General features: G+C 50.7%; 1 protein-coding gene across 1 annotated transcript; it reads left to right on the top strand.

The window, feature by feature from the left end:
- The first annotated feature begins 3,764 nt into the window (after positions 1-3,764).
- On the top strand, positions 3,765-19,066 carry LOC121275943 (sepiapterin reductase-like). Its single transcript, XM_041183840.1, has 3 exons — positions 3,765-4,125; positions 13,564-13,854; positions 18,238-19,066. The coding sequence occupies exons 1-3, from the start codon at positions 3,765-3,767 to the stop codon at positions 18,426-18,428; spliced, it is 843 nt and encodes a 280-aa protein (XP_041039774.1). The 3' UTR covers positions 18,429-19,066.
- The last annotated feature ends 549 nt before the right edge of the window (positions 19,067-19,615 follow it).

Genomic DNA, 19,615 nt, shown 5'->3' with positions numbered 1-19,615 from the left:
TCCTTCTCACTAGTTGGTGGTCTATAGACTACCCCGAGCAATGTAATCGCACCCTTTTTGTTCCTTAGCTCTAGCCAAATTGATTCTGTCCTTGAACCCCCTGGGACATCCTCTTTCTCCAGCACTGCAATGCTCCCCTTAACCAACACCGCCACCCCTCCTCCTTTCCTATCTCTTCTCAACACCTTGTACCTGGGAATATTTAACACCCAGTTCTGCTCTTCCTTGAGCCAGGTCTCTGTTGTCACCACAACATCATATTTCCACATGGCAATCTGCACCTGTAACTCCCCAATCTTATTTACTATACTCCGTGCATTCACGTACATGCATAGTAGCCCTGATTTAGATTTTTTTACTTTCTCCCTTACCCCAATTTTACCCATTAACTTACTATTCTCTACACTTGTGCTATCTGTCCCTCCCAGTATTTGTGCACCTCGGTATTCCTCTCTGATATTATCTCCTGGTTCCCACACCCCTGCCGAGTTAGTTTAAAGCCCTCCCAACAGCACTAGCAAAACGCCCCACAAGGAACTCAGTCCCAGCTCTGTTCAGATGCAACCCTTCCAGCTTGTACAGGTGCCATTTCCCCCAGAGCCAGTCCCAGTGTCCCAGGAATCTAAAGCCCTCCCTCCTGTACCATCTTTCCAGCCAAGCATTCATCTGCCTTATCCTTCTAGTTCTGTACTCACTGGCACATGGCACTGGGAGCTATCTGGAAATTACTACATTAGAGGTGCTGCTTGCTAATTTTCTGCCTGCTCCCTAAATTCTGATTGCAGGACAACCCCTTCCTGCCTACGTCATTAGTACCAATGTGGACCACGACCTCTGGCTGATCACCCTCCCCCAGAAGAATGTCCTGCAGCTGTTCTGTGACATCCTTGACCCTGGCACCAGGGAAGCAACATACCATCCTGGAGTCATGTCTACAGCCACAGAAACGCCTGTCTGTTCCCCTAAGCAATGAACACCCTATCACTATTGCTCTTCCTTTCTCCTTCCTCCCCTCCTGTACAACCGAGCTGCTTGTGGTGCCACAAACCTGGCTCTGACTGCACTTCTCTGGGGAACCAACACCCTCACCAGCTTTTAACATGGAAAACCGATTTGTGAGCGGGACCCCAGGGGACCCCTGCACTACTTGCCTACTTTTCTGGGACTGCCTGGTGGTCACCCATTCCCTCTCTGTGTCCAGGCCCTTAAGCTGCCGCGTGACCGTGCTATCCATGTAGCTCTCAGCCTCGTGGATGCACCACAGTAACTCCAGCTGCCGCTCAAGCTCTGAAACCCGGAGCTCAAGTTTCTGTAGCTGGCAGCACTTCCTGATTATGTGGTCATCTAGGACACCGGTAGCGTCCATGACTTCACACGTATCACAGGACACACATTCCACTCGACTGAGCTGCCCTACCATGTCTTAACTCTATTTCCCTTACGTCAACTTTATTCTACTTTGCATTATTTGTATTACTCTATTATATTGGCCCTAAATTTCACTTATTCCTGGCAGTTAAATCCAAGTACAGCAACTTGTTTAAAAACATTACACTTTTCTAACTTACTCACCAGGCCCTACTTACCAATTCTGAGGAAAGGTAGAAAAGGAAAGGAGCACCTCCTCCCTCCTCACTGAACTCCCTCAGTCACCAAACCCCGACTGAAGCACTCCACTGCAGCCCAAAAAAACCACTCCAGTGCTGTTCATATTGCAGTCATTGCTACCTAGGGTGCCTTTACCCTGAGGTCATGAATTAATCCTGTCGCATTACACAATACCAAATCTAAAATAACCTGTTCTCTGGTTGGTTTCAGAACATGCTGTTCTAAGAAACTACCTCGAAGGCATCCTATGAACTCCTCATCCAGGCTACTGCTGCCAATCCGATTTTTCCAGTTTATATGTAGATTAAAGTCACCCATGATTATTGCTGTCTTTTTATCACAAGCACCTAATATTTCTTCTTGTATACTTTGTCCTCCATTGTGTTTACTGTTAGAGGGCCTGTATACCACCTCCACTAGTGACTTCTTTCCCCTATTATTCCTCATCTCCACCCAAACCAATTCTACATCCTGATCTCCTGAACCAAGGTCATCTCTAACTATTGCACAAGATGCCATCATTGATTAACAGTGCTACCCCTTCACCTTTACCTAGCTTCCTATTCTTCTTGACTGTCATATACCCCTCAATATTCAGGACCCAACCCTGCAACCAGGTATCCATAATGGCTATCAGATCATATTTATTTACTTCACTGTGCACTATCAATTTGTTTACTTTGTTATGAATGCTACATGCAGATACAGAGCCTTTAGTTTTGTCTTTTTGTTATCTTTGTGGCATCTAGTCTGATTCTGGGTGCATTCTTAGGTTTTTTTCTCTCTGCCCCTTCCTGCCATTCTCCAACCCTCATTTCCCATATGACTATTTTCCTCTCTTACCTTGTCTCTACTCTTTAATATGCCACACCTTTCCATATTTGATCCCTTGTCCCCATTATTTAGTTTAAAACCCTCTCTACTTTCCCTAGTTATGTGATTTGCAAGAACACTGCTCCCAGCACAGTCCCAATGGTACAGCCCCCACTTTCCCTAGCACTGGTGCCAGTGCCCCACAACCGGAACTCACTTCTCCCACACCTATCTTTGAGCCATTTATGTCCTATGTTAATTTGCACGCAGCTCAGGTAATAATCCAGAGATTCTGCTTTTCAATTTAGTGCCCAGCTACTCATACTCTATGCTGAGCCTCTTTCCTAGTTATACCTATGTCGTTGGTACCTACATGGGCCATGACAACTGGACCTTGCCCCTCCCACTCCAAGTTCCTCTCCAGCCCTGAGCAGATGTCCCGAACCCTCTGCACTGGGCAGGCAACACACCTGTCTGCCCTCTCGCTCTTTGCTACAGAGAAAAGTGTCAATCCCTTCACTATATTATCCCCAATCACCACTATGTTCCATTTTGCTCTCTCCACTTGAATGGCTTCCTGTGCCATGGTGACATGGTCAGTTTGCTTATCCAGCCTGCAGCCCCCACTCTAGTCCAAATAAGTTGAGAGAACCTTAAACCTGTTGGACAATTGCAGAGGCTCACACTCCTGCCCTCTGGGTCCCCTTACCTGCCTCACTCGCAGTCACACCCTCCTGTCCCTCACCACCGACCAAATCAGAAGACCCTATCCTAAGTGACCTGACTGCCTCCTGGTCTGAAGCATCCAGGTAACTTTCCCCCTCCCTGATGCGCCGCAGTGTCTGCAGCTCGGCCTCCGACTCAATGACTCCGAGCCAAAGCTCCTCGAGCCGCAAACACTTAACTGCAGACGTGTTTGACCCGGATCGCAACGTTATCCCAGGAGCTCCCACATACTGCAGCCTTGGCACATCACCTCTCCTGCCAACCTTAATGTGTGTTAAATAAATAATTAATCATATTATTCAATTATTTATGTTGCTTTTTTTTAATTAACTTTACCACCAATACGTTTTACTATTTTAAACCTTAGGAATAGAATAGACCTTAGTCACTCAGCAAACAAAATTAACTCTTTAAACTCCCCCCCACCCCCACCCCCACCCCCACCCCCACCCCCAGTCACCTTTTTCAACCCCTTTATTTTAATATTTCATTCCATGGTCCCTTATCCCTGGTTAGTGTTTAACAGTATTGGCCAGAGGGCCAGGATGATTGCCGTCATGAGGCAGCGTTTGCGTGTGGGCGGGAGTCGGATCTGATGTCAGAGGAAGCGCCGAAGGATGGACGGGGCGCCGAGGGTGGGTGAGCCGGAGCCGGAGCCGGAGCCGGAGCTGGTGCTAGGCAGCAGCCTGTGCATCATCACGGGCGCCTCCCGGGGGCTGGGCAGGTCGCTGGCCGTGGTGCTGGCTCCCAGGCTGCCGGCCGGCTCCCACCTGGTGCTGGTGGCCAGGTGCGGCCAGCGCTTGCGGGAGGTGGAGCGGCGGGTGCGGGAAGCCGCTCCGCCGGCCGGCGGCCTCAGGCTGAGCCGGGTGGAGGCCGATCTGAGCGGGGAAGAGGGGCTGCGGCGGGTCCTCGGCGCGGTGAGCGGCAGCCAGGAGCTGGACGGAGCCCCGGAGCGATTACTGCTCGTTAACAACGCGGGTGAGGACAAGATAACACCCCTTCTCTCCAGCAGCTTCTTCTTCAAAAACAAAAAGGGCATTAATTCACCTGCCTTCATGTGTGAGTTGAACGGGAGCCACTGGATGGCGACAAGACACAGCTGCAGCCTCCACAATACCTTGAGCGCCCTACCATCCATTCTTAATTAGCACCTTCGTTTAGATAATATCACCACCTTCAACACCCCTGTGTTCTTTTGTTCTGTTGTCTGTGACATCTTTTGATGATCTGCTTCTATCACTGCTTGTTTGTCCCTACAACCACACCACCCCCCTCCACTTCTCTCTCTCTCTTTCTCTCTCCCCACCCCACCCCACCCCCCCCCTCCCCTCCCCTCCCCCGCAACACACCTTAAACCAGCTTATATTTCGCCCCTTTCTTGGATTCACTCAAGTTCTGTCGAAGGGTCATGAGGACTCGAAACGTCAACTCTTTTCTTCTCCGCCGATGCTGCCAGACCTGCTGAGTTTTTTCCCAGGTAATTCCTGTTTTTGTTTTGGATTTCCAGCATCTGCAGTTTTTTTTTTTGTTTTTATCCACAATTGTACTTTGATCAGCCTAGTGGACTGGCCAGTATTGCAGCTTCTGATAAGATTTGTGACTGATGCGTCATAGCTTTAGTTTAAGATCGCCCACTGGTGTAAATAATCCCCCATGTCCAACCTACACAACCTTAAAGATCTCTATCAGGCTTCTCTTGACTTGGAATATATATCCTTCACCGTTCCTTCACTGTGGCTAAGTCTGGGTCAAAATCCTGGAACTCCCTCCCTAACAGCCCTATGTGGGGGGTCAGGGGGGTGGGGGGGGGGCAGGGGGGGGGGGGGGCCGGGGGGGTGGGGGGGTACCCGGGGGGGGGGGGAGCAGGGGTGGGGGGGTGGGTGGGGGAGCGGGGTGGGGAGTGGGGGGGAGCGGGGGGTAGGGAGGAGCGGGGTGTGGTGGGGGGCGGGTGGGGGGGTGGTGCACCTACACCACAGGGACTGCCCGCGCACAGCTCAGGTTGGCTCAGCACCACCTTCTCCAGGACAATTAGGGATGGGCAGCAAATGCTGGCCCAGCCGGTGATGCCCACATACCGAGAACGGATATGAAGGGTTTAGATGGGAGTGATAAGTGTTTTGTCTTCTCTTTGCTTAAGAAAGGATATAATTGCATTAGAGACAGTTCAGATAAGGCTCACTCGACTGATTCCAGTTATGAAGGGGCGATCTGACAAGGAAAGGTTGAACAGCTCGGGCCTTTACCCACAGGAGCTTAGGAAAATGAAATGCGATTTAATTGAAACATATAAGGTCCTGGGGGCGGGGGGGGGGGGATCTTGACAGGTTTGGATGTTGAGTGAATTTTTCCCTTGTGGTGGAACCCAGAAACTAGGGGACACAGTTTTAAAACTGGGGGCCTCCAGTTTAAGATGGAGGTGAAGAGAATTTTTTCCCCTGAGGGTCATTGGTCTGTGAAACTCTCTTCCCCAGAGAGCAGTGGAGGCTGGGTCATTGAATATACACAAGGCTGAGTTTTTTGATAGACAAGAGAGTCAAGGGTTATAGGGGACAAACAGGGAAGTTAAGGCCACAATCAGATCAGCCACGATCGTAATGAATGGTGGAGCAGGCTTGAAGGGCTGAATGGCCTTCTCCCACTTCTAATTCTAGAGTAGATCCCTAGTCTGTTCTACCTTTCCTCATAGTTATTACCTCACAGTTCTGACTTGTAAGTCTGTTTCTTTTTACCTTCTCCAGTATAATATATATAATATATATACACATACATATAGATTTATATGTTCATGCATATAGATGTATATATATATATATATATATATAGAAACAGATATACCTTCTCTACATCCCTTTACTAACATGGAAACCATAACCGTGTACTGTGATCCAAGAGTGCTCCAACCAAGGTTCTGCATAAGTTTAACAAAGCATCTAAGTTTAAAATTTACCAATGCCCTGTCTTCCCCTGCGGCAGATGTGGCAGGGACTGCCAAGCTAGAGTGGGACCCCCTGAGTCACACCAGGCGATGCTTATCACACAGTTAACCACCATGATGCAAACCATCATCTATTGAGATGAAAGGCCATCACAGATATAAACTTGTTCCGAAGATGTAAGTGAATACATATAGATAGCCGGAGTGCAGCAGACCTGGTCCCTGTGGATTCCCTGACTGCGTTCCGTAAGCTTGTTACAAAATCACACCGGTGGTACAAGAGGAAATGGAGCTGCCTTCGTATGAAGTTTATTTATCCTTTCAAGGGATGTGGGCATCCTGGCAAGGCCAGCATTTATTGCCCATCCCTAATTGCCCTTAAACTGAGTGGAGGACTAGAATATAAAAGCAGGGATGGGCTGCTGAGGCTTTATAAGGCTCTGGTCAGACCAAATTTAGAATATTGTGCGCAATTTTGGGCCCCGTATCTCAGGAAGGATGTGCTGGCCCTGGAGAGGGTCCAGAGGAGGTTCACGAGAACGATCCCAGGAATGAAAGGCTTAACGTATGAGGAACGTTTGAGGACTCTGGGTCTATACTCAATGGAGCTTAGAAGGATGAGGGGGGATCTGATTGAAACTTACAGAATACTGAAAGGCCTGGATAGAGTGGACGTGGGGAAGATGTTTCCATTAGTAGGAGAGACTAGGATCCGAGGGCACAGCCTCAGAGTAAAGGGAAGACCTTTTAGAACAGAGATGAGGAGAAACTTCTTTAGCCAGAGAGTAGTGAATCTATGGAATTCATTGCCACAGAAGGCTGTGGAGGCCAGGTCATTGAGTGTATTTAAGACCGAGATAGATAAGTTCTTGATTGGTAAGGGGATCAAAGGTTACAGGGAGAAGTGGGGAGAATGGGGTTGAGAAACTTATCAGCCATGATTGAATGGAGGAGCAGACTCGATGGGCCGAATGGCCTAATTTCTGCTCCGATGTCTTATGATCTTATGGCTTGCTCGGCCATTTCAGAGGACAGTTAAGAGACAACCACATTACTTATGTTTGTTGGTGTAAATGGGTGTTGATTTGTTGGAAGCAACTTGGATCTCACAGCAATGTGGTTAATTCTTAACTGACCACCAGTGACCCAGCAAGGATCAGTGTAATGCAAGGGTCAATGCTGTGTCCACTTGAGCTCTCAGTGCTGTATATACAAAAGAAAGATTCACATCTCTGCAGTGCCTTCCGCAGCTTCAAGCATCCAATATCTGCACATTAATCCCACAAATTACAATGTAATAATGACAAGACCTTTTGAATTTATTTGATTGATAAATATTGAACAGGATAGGGTGTGTGATTGGGAGTTAGAAAGTATAGGAATAGGAGGAGGAGACTTAGCCCTCGAGCCTGTTTGGTGAATCCAAAGCTAATCTGCAACCAAGCTTCAGATCCACAGCAATGTCTGTCGTTGATTTGTAACTGCCCTCTGAAATGGCCTGAGCAAGCCACTCAGTTGCATCAAACTGTTACAAAGTCTAAACAGATTGAAGCCAGGCGCACATCCCGGCATCGACCCAGGCACCAGAAATGACAGCGACAGGCCCAACCCTGTTGACCCTGCAAAGTCCTACTTACTACTATCTGGGGGCTTGCGCCAAAATTGGGAGAGCTGTCTCACAGACCAGTCAAGCAACAGCCTGACATAGTCATCCTCATGGAATCATATCTTACAGATAATGTCCCGGACTCCACCATCGCCATCCCTGGGGATGTCCTGTCCCACAGGCAGGACAAACCCAGCAGAGGTGGCAGCACAGTGGTGTACAGCTGGGAGGGGGTTGCCCTGGGAGTCCTCAACATTGACTCTAGATCCCATGAAGTTTCATAGCATCAGGTTAAACATGGGCACGGAAACCTCCTGCTGATTACCACATACCGCCCTCCCTCAGCTGATGAATCAGTGCTCCTCCATGTTGAACACCACTTGGACGTAGAACTGAAGGTGGCAAGGGCACAGAATGTACTCTGGGTGGGGGGGACTTCAATATCCGTCACCAAGAGAGGCTCGGTAGCACCACTACTGACTGAGCTGGCTGAGTCCTAAAGGACATAGCAGCTGGACTGGGTCTGCGGCAGGTTGTGAGGGAACCAACAAGAGGGAAAAACAAACTTGACCTCATCCTCATCAGCCTGCCTGCCATAGATGCCTCTGTCCATGACAGTATCGGTAGGAGTGACCACCGCACAGTCATTGTGGAGATGAAGCCCCATCTTCACATTGAGGATACCCTCCATTGTGTTGTGTGGCACTATCACTGTGCTAAATGGGATAGAGTTCGAACAGATCTGGCAACTCAAGACAGGGCATCCATGAGGTGCTGTGGGCCATCATCAGCAGCAGAATTGTGCTCAAACACAATCTGTGACCTCATGGCCCAGCGTATCCCCCACTCTACCGTTACCATCAAGCCAGGGGATCAACCCTGGTTCAATGAAGAGTGCAGGAGGGCATGTCAGGAGCAGCACCAGGCATACCTAAAAATGAGGTGTCAGCCTAATGAAGCTATAACACAGGACTACCTGCATGCCAAACAGCATAAGCAGCAAGTGATAAACAGAGCTAAGCGATTCCCACACCAACAGCTCTGCAGTCCTGCCACAACCAGTTGTGAATGGTGGTGGACAATTAAACAACTCACTGGAGGAGGAGACTCCACAAATATCCCCATCCTCAATGATGGAGGAGCCCAGCACATCAGTGTAAAAGATAAGGCTGCAGCATTTGCTACAATCTTCAGCCAGGAGTGCTGAGTGGATGATCTATCTTAGCCTCCTCCTGAGGTCCCCAGCATCATAGATGCCAATTTTCAACCAATTTAATTCACTCAACGTGATTTCAAGAAATGGCTGAAGGCACTGGATACTGCAAAGGCTCTGGGCCCTGACAATATTCCAGCAATAGTACTGAAGACTTGTGCTCTAGAACTTGCCGTGCCCCTAGCCAAGCTGTTCCAGTACAGCTACAACACTGGCATCTACCCAGGTATGTGGAAAACTGCCCAGGTATGTCCTGTCCGCAAAAAGCAGGAATAATTGCAATCTGACCAATTCCTGCTCCATCAGCCTATTCTTGCTTATCAGTAAAGTGATGGAATGGGTTGTTGACAGTGCTCTCAAGCAGCACTTACAGATCAATATCCTGCTCACTGACACCCAGTTTGGGTTCTGCCAGGGCCACTCAGCTCCTGACCTCATTACAGCCTTGGTTCAAACATGGACAAAAGAGCTGAGCTCCCGAGGTGAGGGGAGATTGACTGCCTTTGACATCAAGGCAGCATTTGACCGGGTGTGGCATCAAGGAGCCCTAGCAAAACTGGAGTCAATGGGAATCAGGGGGAAAATCTCCACTGGCTGGAGTCATACCTAGCACAAAGGAAGATGGTTCTGGTTTTTGGAGGCCAATCATCTCAGTTCCAGGACAGCACTGCAGGAGTTCCTCAGGGTAGTGTCCTAAACCCAACCATTTTTATCTGCTTCATCAATGACCTTCTTCAGAAGGTGAGTAGTGGGGATGTTCGCTGATGATTGCACAATGTTCAGCATCATTCATGACTCCTCAGATACTGAAGCAGTCCATGTCCAAATGCAGCAAGACCTGGACAATATCCAGGCTTGGGCTGACAAGTGACAAGTAACATTCGTGCCACACGAATGCCAGGCAATGACCATCTCCAACAAGAGAGAATCTAAGCATCTCCCCTTGATATTCAATGGCGTTACCATTGCTGAATTCCTCCACTATCAGCATCCTGGGGTTTACCATTGACCAGAAACTGAACTGGACTAGACATTTAAATACTGTGCCTACAAGAGCAGGTCAGATGCTAGGAATCCTGTGATGAATAACTCACCTCCTGACTCCCAAAGCCTGTCCACCATCTACAAGGCACAAGTCAGGAGTGTGATGGAATACTCCCACTTGCCTGGATGAGTGCAGCTCCTACTACACTCAAGAAGCTTGACAGCGTCCAGGACAAAGCAGCCTACATGATCTGTACCCAATCCACCTCCTTCAACATTCACTCCTTCCACTACTGACACACAGTAGCAGCAGTGTGTACCATCTACAAGATGTGCTGCAGGAATTCACCAAAGCTCCTTAGACAGCACCTTCCAAACCCATGACCGCTATTATCTAGAAGGACAAGGGCAGCAGATAGATGGGAACACCACCACCTGGAAGCTTTCCTCTCGCTCTGTGTTAAATGGTGTCCCGCTCTCCTCTCACTGTTTTAAATTGTGTCCCGCTCTCCCCTTTCCATTTTAAATGGTGTCCCGCTCTCCTCTCAATCTATTTTAAATGGTGCCCCACTTTCCTTTCGCTCTGTGTTAAATGGTGTCCCCCTCTCCTCTCGCACTGTGTTAAATAATGTGCCGCTCTCCTCTTGACCTGTGTTAAATGATGTGCCGCTCTCCTCTCGCACTGTGTTAAATGTGCTGCTCTCCTCTCGCCCTGTGTTAAATGATGTGCCGCTCTCCTCTCGCCCTGTGTTAAATGGTGTCCCGCTCTCCTCTCGCTTTGTGTTAAATGATGTGCCGCTCTCCTCTTGCACTGTGTTAAATGGTGTCCCGCTCTCCTCTCGCCCTGTGTTAAATGGTGTCCCGCTCTCCTCTCGCACTGTGTTAAATGGTGTCCCGCTCTCCTCTCGCCCTGTGTTAAATGATGTGCTGCTCTCCTCTCGCACTATGTTAAATGGTGTCTCGCTCTCCTCTCAAACTGTGTTAAATGGTGTCCCGCTCTCCTCTTGCCCTGTATTAAATGATGTCCCGCTCTCCTCTCGCTCTGTTTTAAATGATGACCCGCTCTCCTCTCGCTTTGTGTTAAATGGTGTCCCGCTCTCCTCTCGCCCTGTGTTAAATGATGTGCTGCTCTCCTCTCGCACTATGTTAAATGGTGTCCCGCTCTCCTCTTGCCCTGTATTAAATGATGTCCCGCTCTCCCCTTGCTCTGTGTTAAATGATGTCCCGCTCTCCTCTCGCTCAGTTTTAAATGATGTCCCACTCCCCTCTCGCTCTGTTTCAGATAGTGTGTCGCTCTCCACTCACTCTGCATTAAATGGCATCCCAATCTCCTCTCGCTCTTTGTTAAATGATGTCCTGCTCTCCGCTCTCAGTTTTAAATGGTGTCCCGCTCTCCTCTCTCTGTTTTAAATGGTGTCCTGCTCTCCTCTCTCTGTGTTTTAGATGGTGTGTTGCTCTCTCCTCACTCTCTTTTAACTGATGTTCCGCTCTCCCCTTGCTCTGTGTTAAATGATGTCCCGCTCTCCTCTCGTTCTGTTTTAAATGATGTCCCACTCCCCTCTCGCTCTGTTTCAGATAGTGTGTCGCTCTCCACTCACTCTGCATTAAATGGCATCCCAATCTCCTCTCGCTCTGTGTTAAATGGTGTCCTGCTCTCCTCTCCCTCTATTTTAAACAGTGTCCAGCTCTCCTCTCGTTCTGTTTTAACTGATGACCCGCTCTCCGCTCTCTGTTTTAAGTGATTTTCCGCCCTCCTCTCTCTGTGTTAAATGGTGCCCCACTCTACTCTCGCTCTGTTTTAAATGGTGTCCTGCTCTCCTCTCACTCATGTTTTAAATGGTGTCCCTCTCTCCTCTCATGCTTTTTTAATTGAGTGTGGTTGTAGAACACTGCGGTGCAGAGGGATCTGCGTGTCCTGGTACATGAATCACAAAAACTTAGTCGGCTGAATTTTCCCCCCCCCTTTGGGGGGGAAGTTGATGGGCAGGCGCGTGTGGGCGCGCTTCCGATAGGCACCCCCGATCAGAGGCGCGGCGCCATTTTACGTGGGTGGGCCAGTTAAGGCTCGCCCAGCGTGATGTCTGTATGGAAGCTGTGCGCTCCCTGTGTGGGTGGAGGGGAATGCCTAAAATCGAGAGTGCGATCTCTTGCACGTGCACACGAGAAAGCGCATTGATCTCCCTGAGGCTAGGTGCAGCCTCAGGGAGATCACCTCTACTGTCAAAAATATTAAAAATAGAAAAAGAAAATTCCCTGACCTGTCCCCTCGTGTGACAGTGTCACACGAGTTGGGACATGTTCATAATTTCCAAAAAAAAATTTTATTAAACTTTTTAAAACCCTGCATGAAAACTCATCCCGCCGGTGGATGAGGTTTTACGTTTTCTCTATTTGCCGCCGGGACTCCTGGCCTTAAAGTTGGACGGGCAGGTCCTTTAATTGTTTAAATGATCCTGTCAATGGCCTCAATTGGCCATAGACAGGTCGGCGGGCCCACAGCTGGTTTTGCTGCGCCCCCACCTTCCTAAAAACTTAAATGGGGCGGGATGACATCGGGGGTTCTGCCTGACATCATCCCGCATCATTTTACCCGTCGGCGAGTGGGCCCCACCCCCTGCTCGCCGACGGTAAAGTCCAGCCCAGTACATAGGTGCAGCAAGAGGTTAGGAAGGCAAATGGAATGTTGGCGTTTGTTGCCATGGGGGCAGAATATACAAGTAGGGAAGATTTACTGCAATCGGACAGGGGTTTGCTGAAACAAGAGAGAGAACTGCATGCTGTTTTGTTCTCCTTATATGGAAAAGGATATAGGGAAGAATTTTTACCTGAGCGGGCGGGTGCGCGTGCCCAACCCACTCGAGCGTAAAGCGTGCGCGTCGGCGTTGGGTGAGTGTCCCAAAATCAACTCGCAGTAACGCGATATTTCGGTCCACGCGCACGCGTGGGAACCGGCAGCGCGCCCGCTGTCAATCGAAGGGCCTATTAAGGCCATTAAGAAGATAATTAACTTACATTTCTTGCTGCCCGTCCAACCTTACAGCTGGCCTTGTCTGACCTCCCGAAATGCTCCAGGTTGAATTCCATTTGCCACTTCTCTGCCCACCTGACCAGTCCATTGATATCTTCCTGCAGTCTACAGCCCCCCACCCCTCCTCACTACGAACCATGCGGCCAAATTTTGGCATTGTCTGCAAACCTCTTGATCCCTTCACAGAATCACACAGCGCAGAAGACGCCCTTCGGCCCATCGAGTCTGCACCGACACGTGAGAAACACTTCCCCTGCGTTTACACCCAAAGCATTAAAAGCAGGGGACCCAGTACTGGGCCCTGTGGAACCCCACTGGAAACAGCCTTCCAGTCACAGAAACACCCATCAACCATTACCCCGTGTTCCCTGCCACTGAGCCAGTTTCGTATCCAGCTTGTTACGTTCCCATGGGCTGATGATCGCTGGAGTGCGGCTGCAAACTGTGTGTTGAAACCCACAGGAATATCACAGTTTGCAGCCCAAGCGGTGATGGGTAAACAGGACTCGGGTGCGAGTCAGGATAAAGATAGCCGAGGATTACGGATTTGTGTGTGGAAAGCGGGCAGGACAGTGTTAGAATGGTCAGGTTTGGAGAACAAATATTAATTTGGAGAACAAATATTAATCTCTTTTTCTTTCTGCCCTCAGGTTCCCTGGGAGATGTCACGAAGTTTGTCGTGGACTTTACCAAACCGTCAGAGGTCACCGATTACTTAGCCTTGAACTTCACGTCCTCCATGTGCCTCACTGCCTCTCTGCTGAAGGCTTTTCCCAAACGAGAGAACCTTCACAGAGTGGTGGTTAACATCAGCTCGCTGTGTGCCATACAGCCATTCAAATCCTGGTCACTATATTGCTCAGGAAAGGCTGCACGGGAAATGATGTTCAGGGTCCTGGCAGCAGAAGAGCCGGACGTGAGGGTCCTAAACTACGCTCCAGGTAACAGAGTGAGGATTACTCTTAGGGTAACAGAGTGAGGATTACTCTCAGGGTAACAGAGTGCGGATTACTCCCGGATAACAGAGTGCGGATTGCTCTCGGGTAACAGAGTGCGGATTGCTCTCGGGTAACAGAGTGCGGATTGCTCTCGGGTAACAGAGTGCGGATTGCTCTCGGGTAACAGAGTGCGGATTGCTCTCGGGTAACAGAGTGCGGATTGCTCTCGGGTAACAGAGTGCGGATTGCTCTCGGGTAACAGAGTGCGGATTGCTCTCGGGTAACAGAGCGCGGATTGCTCTCGGGTAACAGAGCGCGGATTGCTCTCGGGTAACAGAGCGCGGATTGCTCTCGGGTAACAGAGCGCGGATTGCTCTCGGGTAACAGAGCGCGGATTGCTCTCGGGTAACAGAGCGCGGATTGCTCTCGGGTAACAGAGCGCGGATTGCTCTCGGGTAACAGAGCGCGGATTGCTCTCGGGTAACAGAGCGCGGATTGCTCTCGGGTAACAGAGCGCGGATTGCTCTCGGCTAACAGAGCGCGGATTGCTCTCGGCTAACAGAGCGCGGATTGCTCTCGGCTAACAGAGCGCGGACTGCTCTCGGCTAACAGAGCGCGGACTGCTCTCGGCTAACAGAGCGCGGACTGCTCTCGGCTAACAGAGCGCGGACTGCTCTCGGCTAACAGAGCGCGGACTGCTCTCGGCTAACAGAGCGCGGACTGCTCTCGGCTAACAGAGCGCGGACTGCTCTCGGCTAACAGAGCGCGGACTGCTCTCGGCTAACAGAGCGCGGACTGCTCTCGGCTAACAGAGCGCGGACTGCTCTCGGCTAACAGAGCGCGGACTGCTCTTAGGCTAACAGAGCGCGGACTGCTCTTAGGCTAACAGAGCGCGGACTGCTCTTAGGCTAACAGAGCGCGGACTGCTCTTAGGCTAACAGAGCGCGGACTGCTCTTAGGCTAACAGAGCGCGGACTGCTCTTAGGCTAACAGAGCGCGGACTGCTCTTAGGCTAACAGAGCGCGGACTGCTCTTAGGCTAACAGAGCGCGGACTGCTCTTAGGCTAACAGAGCGCGGACTGCTCTTAGGCTAACAGAGCGCGGACTGCTCTTAGGCTAACAGAGCGCGGACTGCTCTTAGGCTAACAGAGCGCGGACTGCTCTTAGGCTAACAGAGCGCGGACTGCTCTTAGGCTAACAGAGCGCGGACTGCTCTTAGGCTAACAGAGCGCGGACTGCTCTTAGGCTAACAGAGCGCGGACTGCTCTTAGGCTAACAGAGCGCGGACTGCTCTTAGGCTAACAGAGCGCGGACTGCTCTTAGGCTAACAGAGCGCGGACTGCTCTTAGGCTAACAGAGCGCGGACTGCTCTTAGGCTAACAGAGCGCGGACTGCTCTTAGGCTAACAGAGCGCGGACTGCTCTTAGGCTAACAGAGCGCGGACTGCTCTTAGGCTAACAGAGCGCGGACTGCTCTTAGGCTAACAGAGCGCGGACTGCTCTTAGGCTAACAGAGCGCGGACTGCTCTTAGGCTAACAGAGCGCGGACTGCTCTTAGGCTAACAGAGCGCGGACTGCTCTTAGGCTAACAGAGCGCGGACTGCTCTTAGGCTAACAGAGCGCGGACTGCTCTTAGGCTAACAGAGCGCGGACTGCTCTTAGGCTAACAGAGCGCGGACTGCTCTTAGGCTAACAGAGCGCGGACTGCTCTTAGGCTAACAGAGCGCGGACTGCTCTTAGGCTAACAGAGCGCGGACTGCTCTTAGGCTAACAGAGCGCGGACTGCTCTTAGGCTAACAGAGCGCGGACTGCTCTTAGGCTAACAGAGCGCGGACTGCTCTTAGGCTAACAGAGCGCGGACTGCTCTTAGGCTAACAGAGCGCGGACTGCTCTTAGGCTAACAGAGCGCGGACTGCTCTTAGGCTAACAGAGCGCGGACTGCTCTTAGGCTAACAGAGCGCGGACTGCTCTTAGGCTAACAGAGCGCGGACTGCTCTTAGGCTAACAGAGCGCGGACTGCTCTTAGGCTAACAGAGCGCGGACTGCTCTTAGGCTAACAGAGCGCGGACTGCTCTTAGGCTAACAGAGCGCGGACTGCTCTTAGGCTAACAGAGCGCGGACTGCTCTTAGGCTAACAGAGCGCGGACTGCTCTTAGGCTAACAGAGCGCGGACTGCTCTTAGGCTAACAGAGCGCGGACTGCTCTTAGGCTAACAGAGCGCGGACTGCTCTTAGGCTAACAGAGCGCGGACTGCTCTTAGGCTAACAGAGCGCGGACTGCTCTTAGGCTAACAGAGCGCGGACTGCTCTTAGGCTAACAGAGCGCGGACTGCTCTTAGGCTAACAGAGCGCGGACTGCTCTTAGGCTAACAGAGCGCGGACTGCTCTTAGGCTAACAGAGCGCGGACTGCTCTTAGGCTAACAGAGCGCGGACTGCTCTTAGGCTAACAGAGCGCGGACTGCTCTTAGGCTAACAGAGCGCGGACTGCTCTTAGGCTAACAGAGCGCGGACTGCTCTTAGGCTAACAGAGCGCGGACTGCTCTTAGGCTAACAGAGCGCGGACTGCTCTTAGGCTAACAGAGCGCGGACTGCTCTTAGGCTAACAGAGCGCGGACTGCTCTTAGGCTAACAGAGCGCGGACTGCTCTTAGGCTAACAGAGCGCGGACTGCTCTTAGGCTAACAGAGCGCGGACTGCTCTTAGGCTAACAGAGCGCGGGACTGCTCTTAGGCTAACAGAGCGCGGACTGCTCTTAGGCTAACAGAGCGCGGACTGCTCTTAGGCTAACAGAGCGCGGACTGCTCTTAGGCTAACAGAGCGCGGACTGCTCTTAGGCTAACAGAGCGCGGACTGCTCTTAGGCTAACAGAGCGCGGACTGCTCTTAGGCTAACAGAGCGCGGACTGCTCTTAGGCTAACAGAGCGCGGACTGCTCTTAGGCTAACAGAGCGCGGACTGCTCTTAGGCTAACAGAGCGCGGACTGCTCTTAGGCTAACAGAGCGCGGACTGCTCTTAGGCTAACAGAGCGCGGACTGCTCTTAGGCTAACAGAGCGCGGACTGCTCTTAGGCTAACAGAGCGCGGACTGCTCTTAGGCTAACAGAGCGCGGACTGCTCTTAGGCTAACAGAGCGCGGACTGCTCTTAGGCTAACAGAGCGCGGACTGCTCTTAGGCTAACAGAGCGCGGACTGCTCTTAGGCTAACAGAGCGCGGACTGCTCTTAGGCTAACAGAGCGCGGACTGCTCTTAGGCTAACAGAGCGCGGACTGCTCTTAGGCTAACAGAGCGCGGACTGCTCTTAGGCTAACAGAGCGCGGACTGCTCTTAGGCTAACAGAGCGCGGACTGCTCTTAGGCTAACAGAGCGCGGACTGCTCTTAGGCTAACAGAGCGCGGACTGCTCTTAGGCTAACAGAGCGCGGACTGCTCTTAGGCTAACAGAGCGCGGACTGCTCTTAGGCTAACAGAGCGCGGACTGCTCTTAGGCTAACAGAGCGCGGACTGCTCTTAGGCTAACAGAGCGCGGACTGCTCTTAGGCTAACAGAGCGCGGACTGCTCTTAGGCTAACAGAGCGCGGACTGCTCTTAGGCTAACAGAGCGCGGACTGCTCTTAGGCTAACAGAGCGCGGACTGCTCTTAGGCTAACAGAGCGCGGACTGCTCTTAGGCTAACAGAGCGCGGACTGCTCTTAGGCTAACAGAGCGCGGACTGCTCTTAGGCTAACAGAGCGCGGACTGCTCTTAGGCTAACAGAGCGCGGACTGCTCTTAGGCTAACAGAGCGCGGATTAAGACATACGACATAGGAGCAGAAATTAGGCCATTCGGCCCATCGAGTCTGCTCCACCATTCAATCATGGCTGATAAGTTTCTCATCCCCATTCTCCCGCCTTCTCCCTGTAACCTTTGATCCCCTTTACCAATCAAGAACCTATCTATCTCTGTCTTAAATAACAGAGTGAGGATTACTCTCAGGGTACCACATTGAGGATTACTCTCAGGGTAACAGAGTGAGGATTACTCTCAGGGTACCACATTGAGGATTACTCTCAGGTTAACAGAGTGAGGATTACTCTCAGGGTACCACTTTGAGGATTACTCTCAGGGTAACAGAGTGAGGATTACTCTCAGGGTACCACATTGAGGATTACTCTCAGGGTAACAGAGTGAGGATTACACTCGCGTTCCACATTGAGGATTACTCTCAGGTAACTCAGTGAGGATTACTCTTGGGTAACAATGACTAAACTGCAAAGTGCCTCATGCCTGTGAAGGACTTTGGGATGTCCAGAGATGTTGAAAAGTGCAATAAAAATGCAAGTTCTTGCTTCTTGTTAATGATGCTCATGTTGAGCCAAGATCCCATTTAACTCATGCTTGCCCCCTACAGGGCCCCTGGACACTGACATGCAGAAGCAAGCTCGGTCAGAGACAGCAGACCATGAATTGCGTCAGACTTTCGCGACTATGCATCAGGAAGGCCAGCTCATTGACTGTGAGGACTCCGCCAGGAAGCTGGTGAACATCCTACTTCGAGATGAGTTTCAGTCCGGCGCACACATCGATTACTATGACCAATAATCCTGCCATTGCTCACTGCTGGCATCACTCATGGTGTGACATAGGACTTTGGAGCAGTAGTTGGCCATTCAGCCCCTCGAACCCGCTGCACCATTCAATAAGATCGTGGGTGATCCGGCCTGATCCTCTCTGTTCCCCCATGACCCTTGACTCCCTTGTCTCTCAAAAATCTGCCTAGAATATATTCAATGGCCCAGCCTCCACTGCTCCCTGGGGAAGAGGATTCCACAGACTAGCAACCCTCTGAGAGAAAGAAAGCTCCTTATCTCCATCTTAAAATGGAGACCTCTTATTCTTAAACTGTATCCCCCTCGTTCTAGTTTCCCCCAGAAGAGGAAAGATCCTCCTTGTATCCACCCTGTCAAGTCCCTTCAGGTGATGGCGGTGACTGTGTGTGGAGGCCACTGTTTGCGCTTCTCCCCAGACAGGGGCTCCGATCTGCTCAAAGGGACCTTATCCTCGTTGTTGACCCGTGTCCCTTTACCCACCAGACCAGGCAGCAGTGTCTCAGCACATTCACAACAACTAGTAAACTCACCAAGACACATCGCCTAAGTTAAAAGCAAAAAACCGCAGACGCTGGAAATCCAAAACAAAAATAAAAATACCTGGAAAAACTAAGCAGGTCTGACAGCCTCTGCAGAGAGGAACACAGTTAACGTTTCCAGTCTGTATGACTCTTCCCTCCATCCCCACCCCCTTTCCGATCCCCCTTTTTTCCAATAATTTATATAGATTTTCCTTTTCCCACCTATTTCCATTATTTTTTAATATATTTCCATCCATTGTTTTATCTCTGCCTTTTGGCCTATTTCGATCCCTTCTCTTCACTCCACCCCCACTAGGGGTATCTGTACTTTGCTCGTCCTGCTTTCTACCCTTAATTAGCATATTCCTTCAATAATATCACCACCTTCAACACCTCTTTGTCCTTTTGTCTGTGACATCTTTTGGTTATCTCCACCTATCACTGGCCCTCTATCCAGCTCTACTTGTCCCCCCACCACCGTCCCCTCACCACCACCCCCCCCCCCAACCAGCTTATTTTTCACCTCTTTTCTATTTTAACTTAGTTCCGTTGAAGAGTCATGCAGGCTCAATGTTAACTGTGTCCCTCTCTGCAGATGCTGCCAGACCTGCTGAGTTTTTCCAGGTATTTTTATTTTTGTTTAAGACACATCACCTGT

This window comes from Carcharodon carcharias, chromosome 1 (genome assembly GCF_017639515.1).
Source record: "Carcharodon carcharias isolate sCarCar2 chromosome 1, sCarCar2.pri, whole genome shotgun sequence".
NCBI classification, from domain to species: Eukaryota; Metazoa; Chordata; class Chondrichthyes; order Lamniformes; family Lamnidae; genus Carcharodon; species Carcharodon carcharias.
Note: the sequence above shows the minus strand (reverse complement) of the source record. Positions and strands in the feature narration are given on the sequence as shown.

Excerpts from the sequence above, each read along its gene's own strand:
- LOC121275943 (XM_041183840.1), top strand. The coding sequence starts at position 3,765 with ATGGACGGGGCGCCGAGGGTGGGTGAGCCGGAGCCGGAGCCGGAGCCG. Across the intron at positions 4,126-13,563 it reads ACTGCTCGTTAACAACGCGG|GTTCCCTGGGAGATGTCACG; the intron begins GTGAGGACAAGA and ends TTCTGCCCTCAG. Across the intron at positions 13,855-18,237 it reads GGTCCTAAACTACGCTCCAG|GGCCCCTGGACACTGACATG; the intron begins GTAACAGAGTGA and ends TGCCCCCTACAG.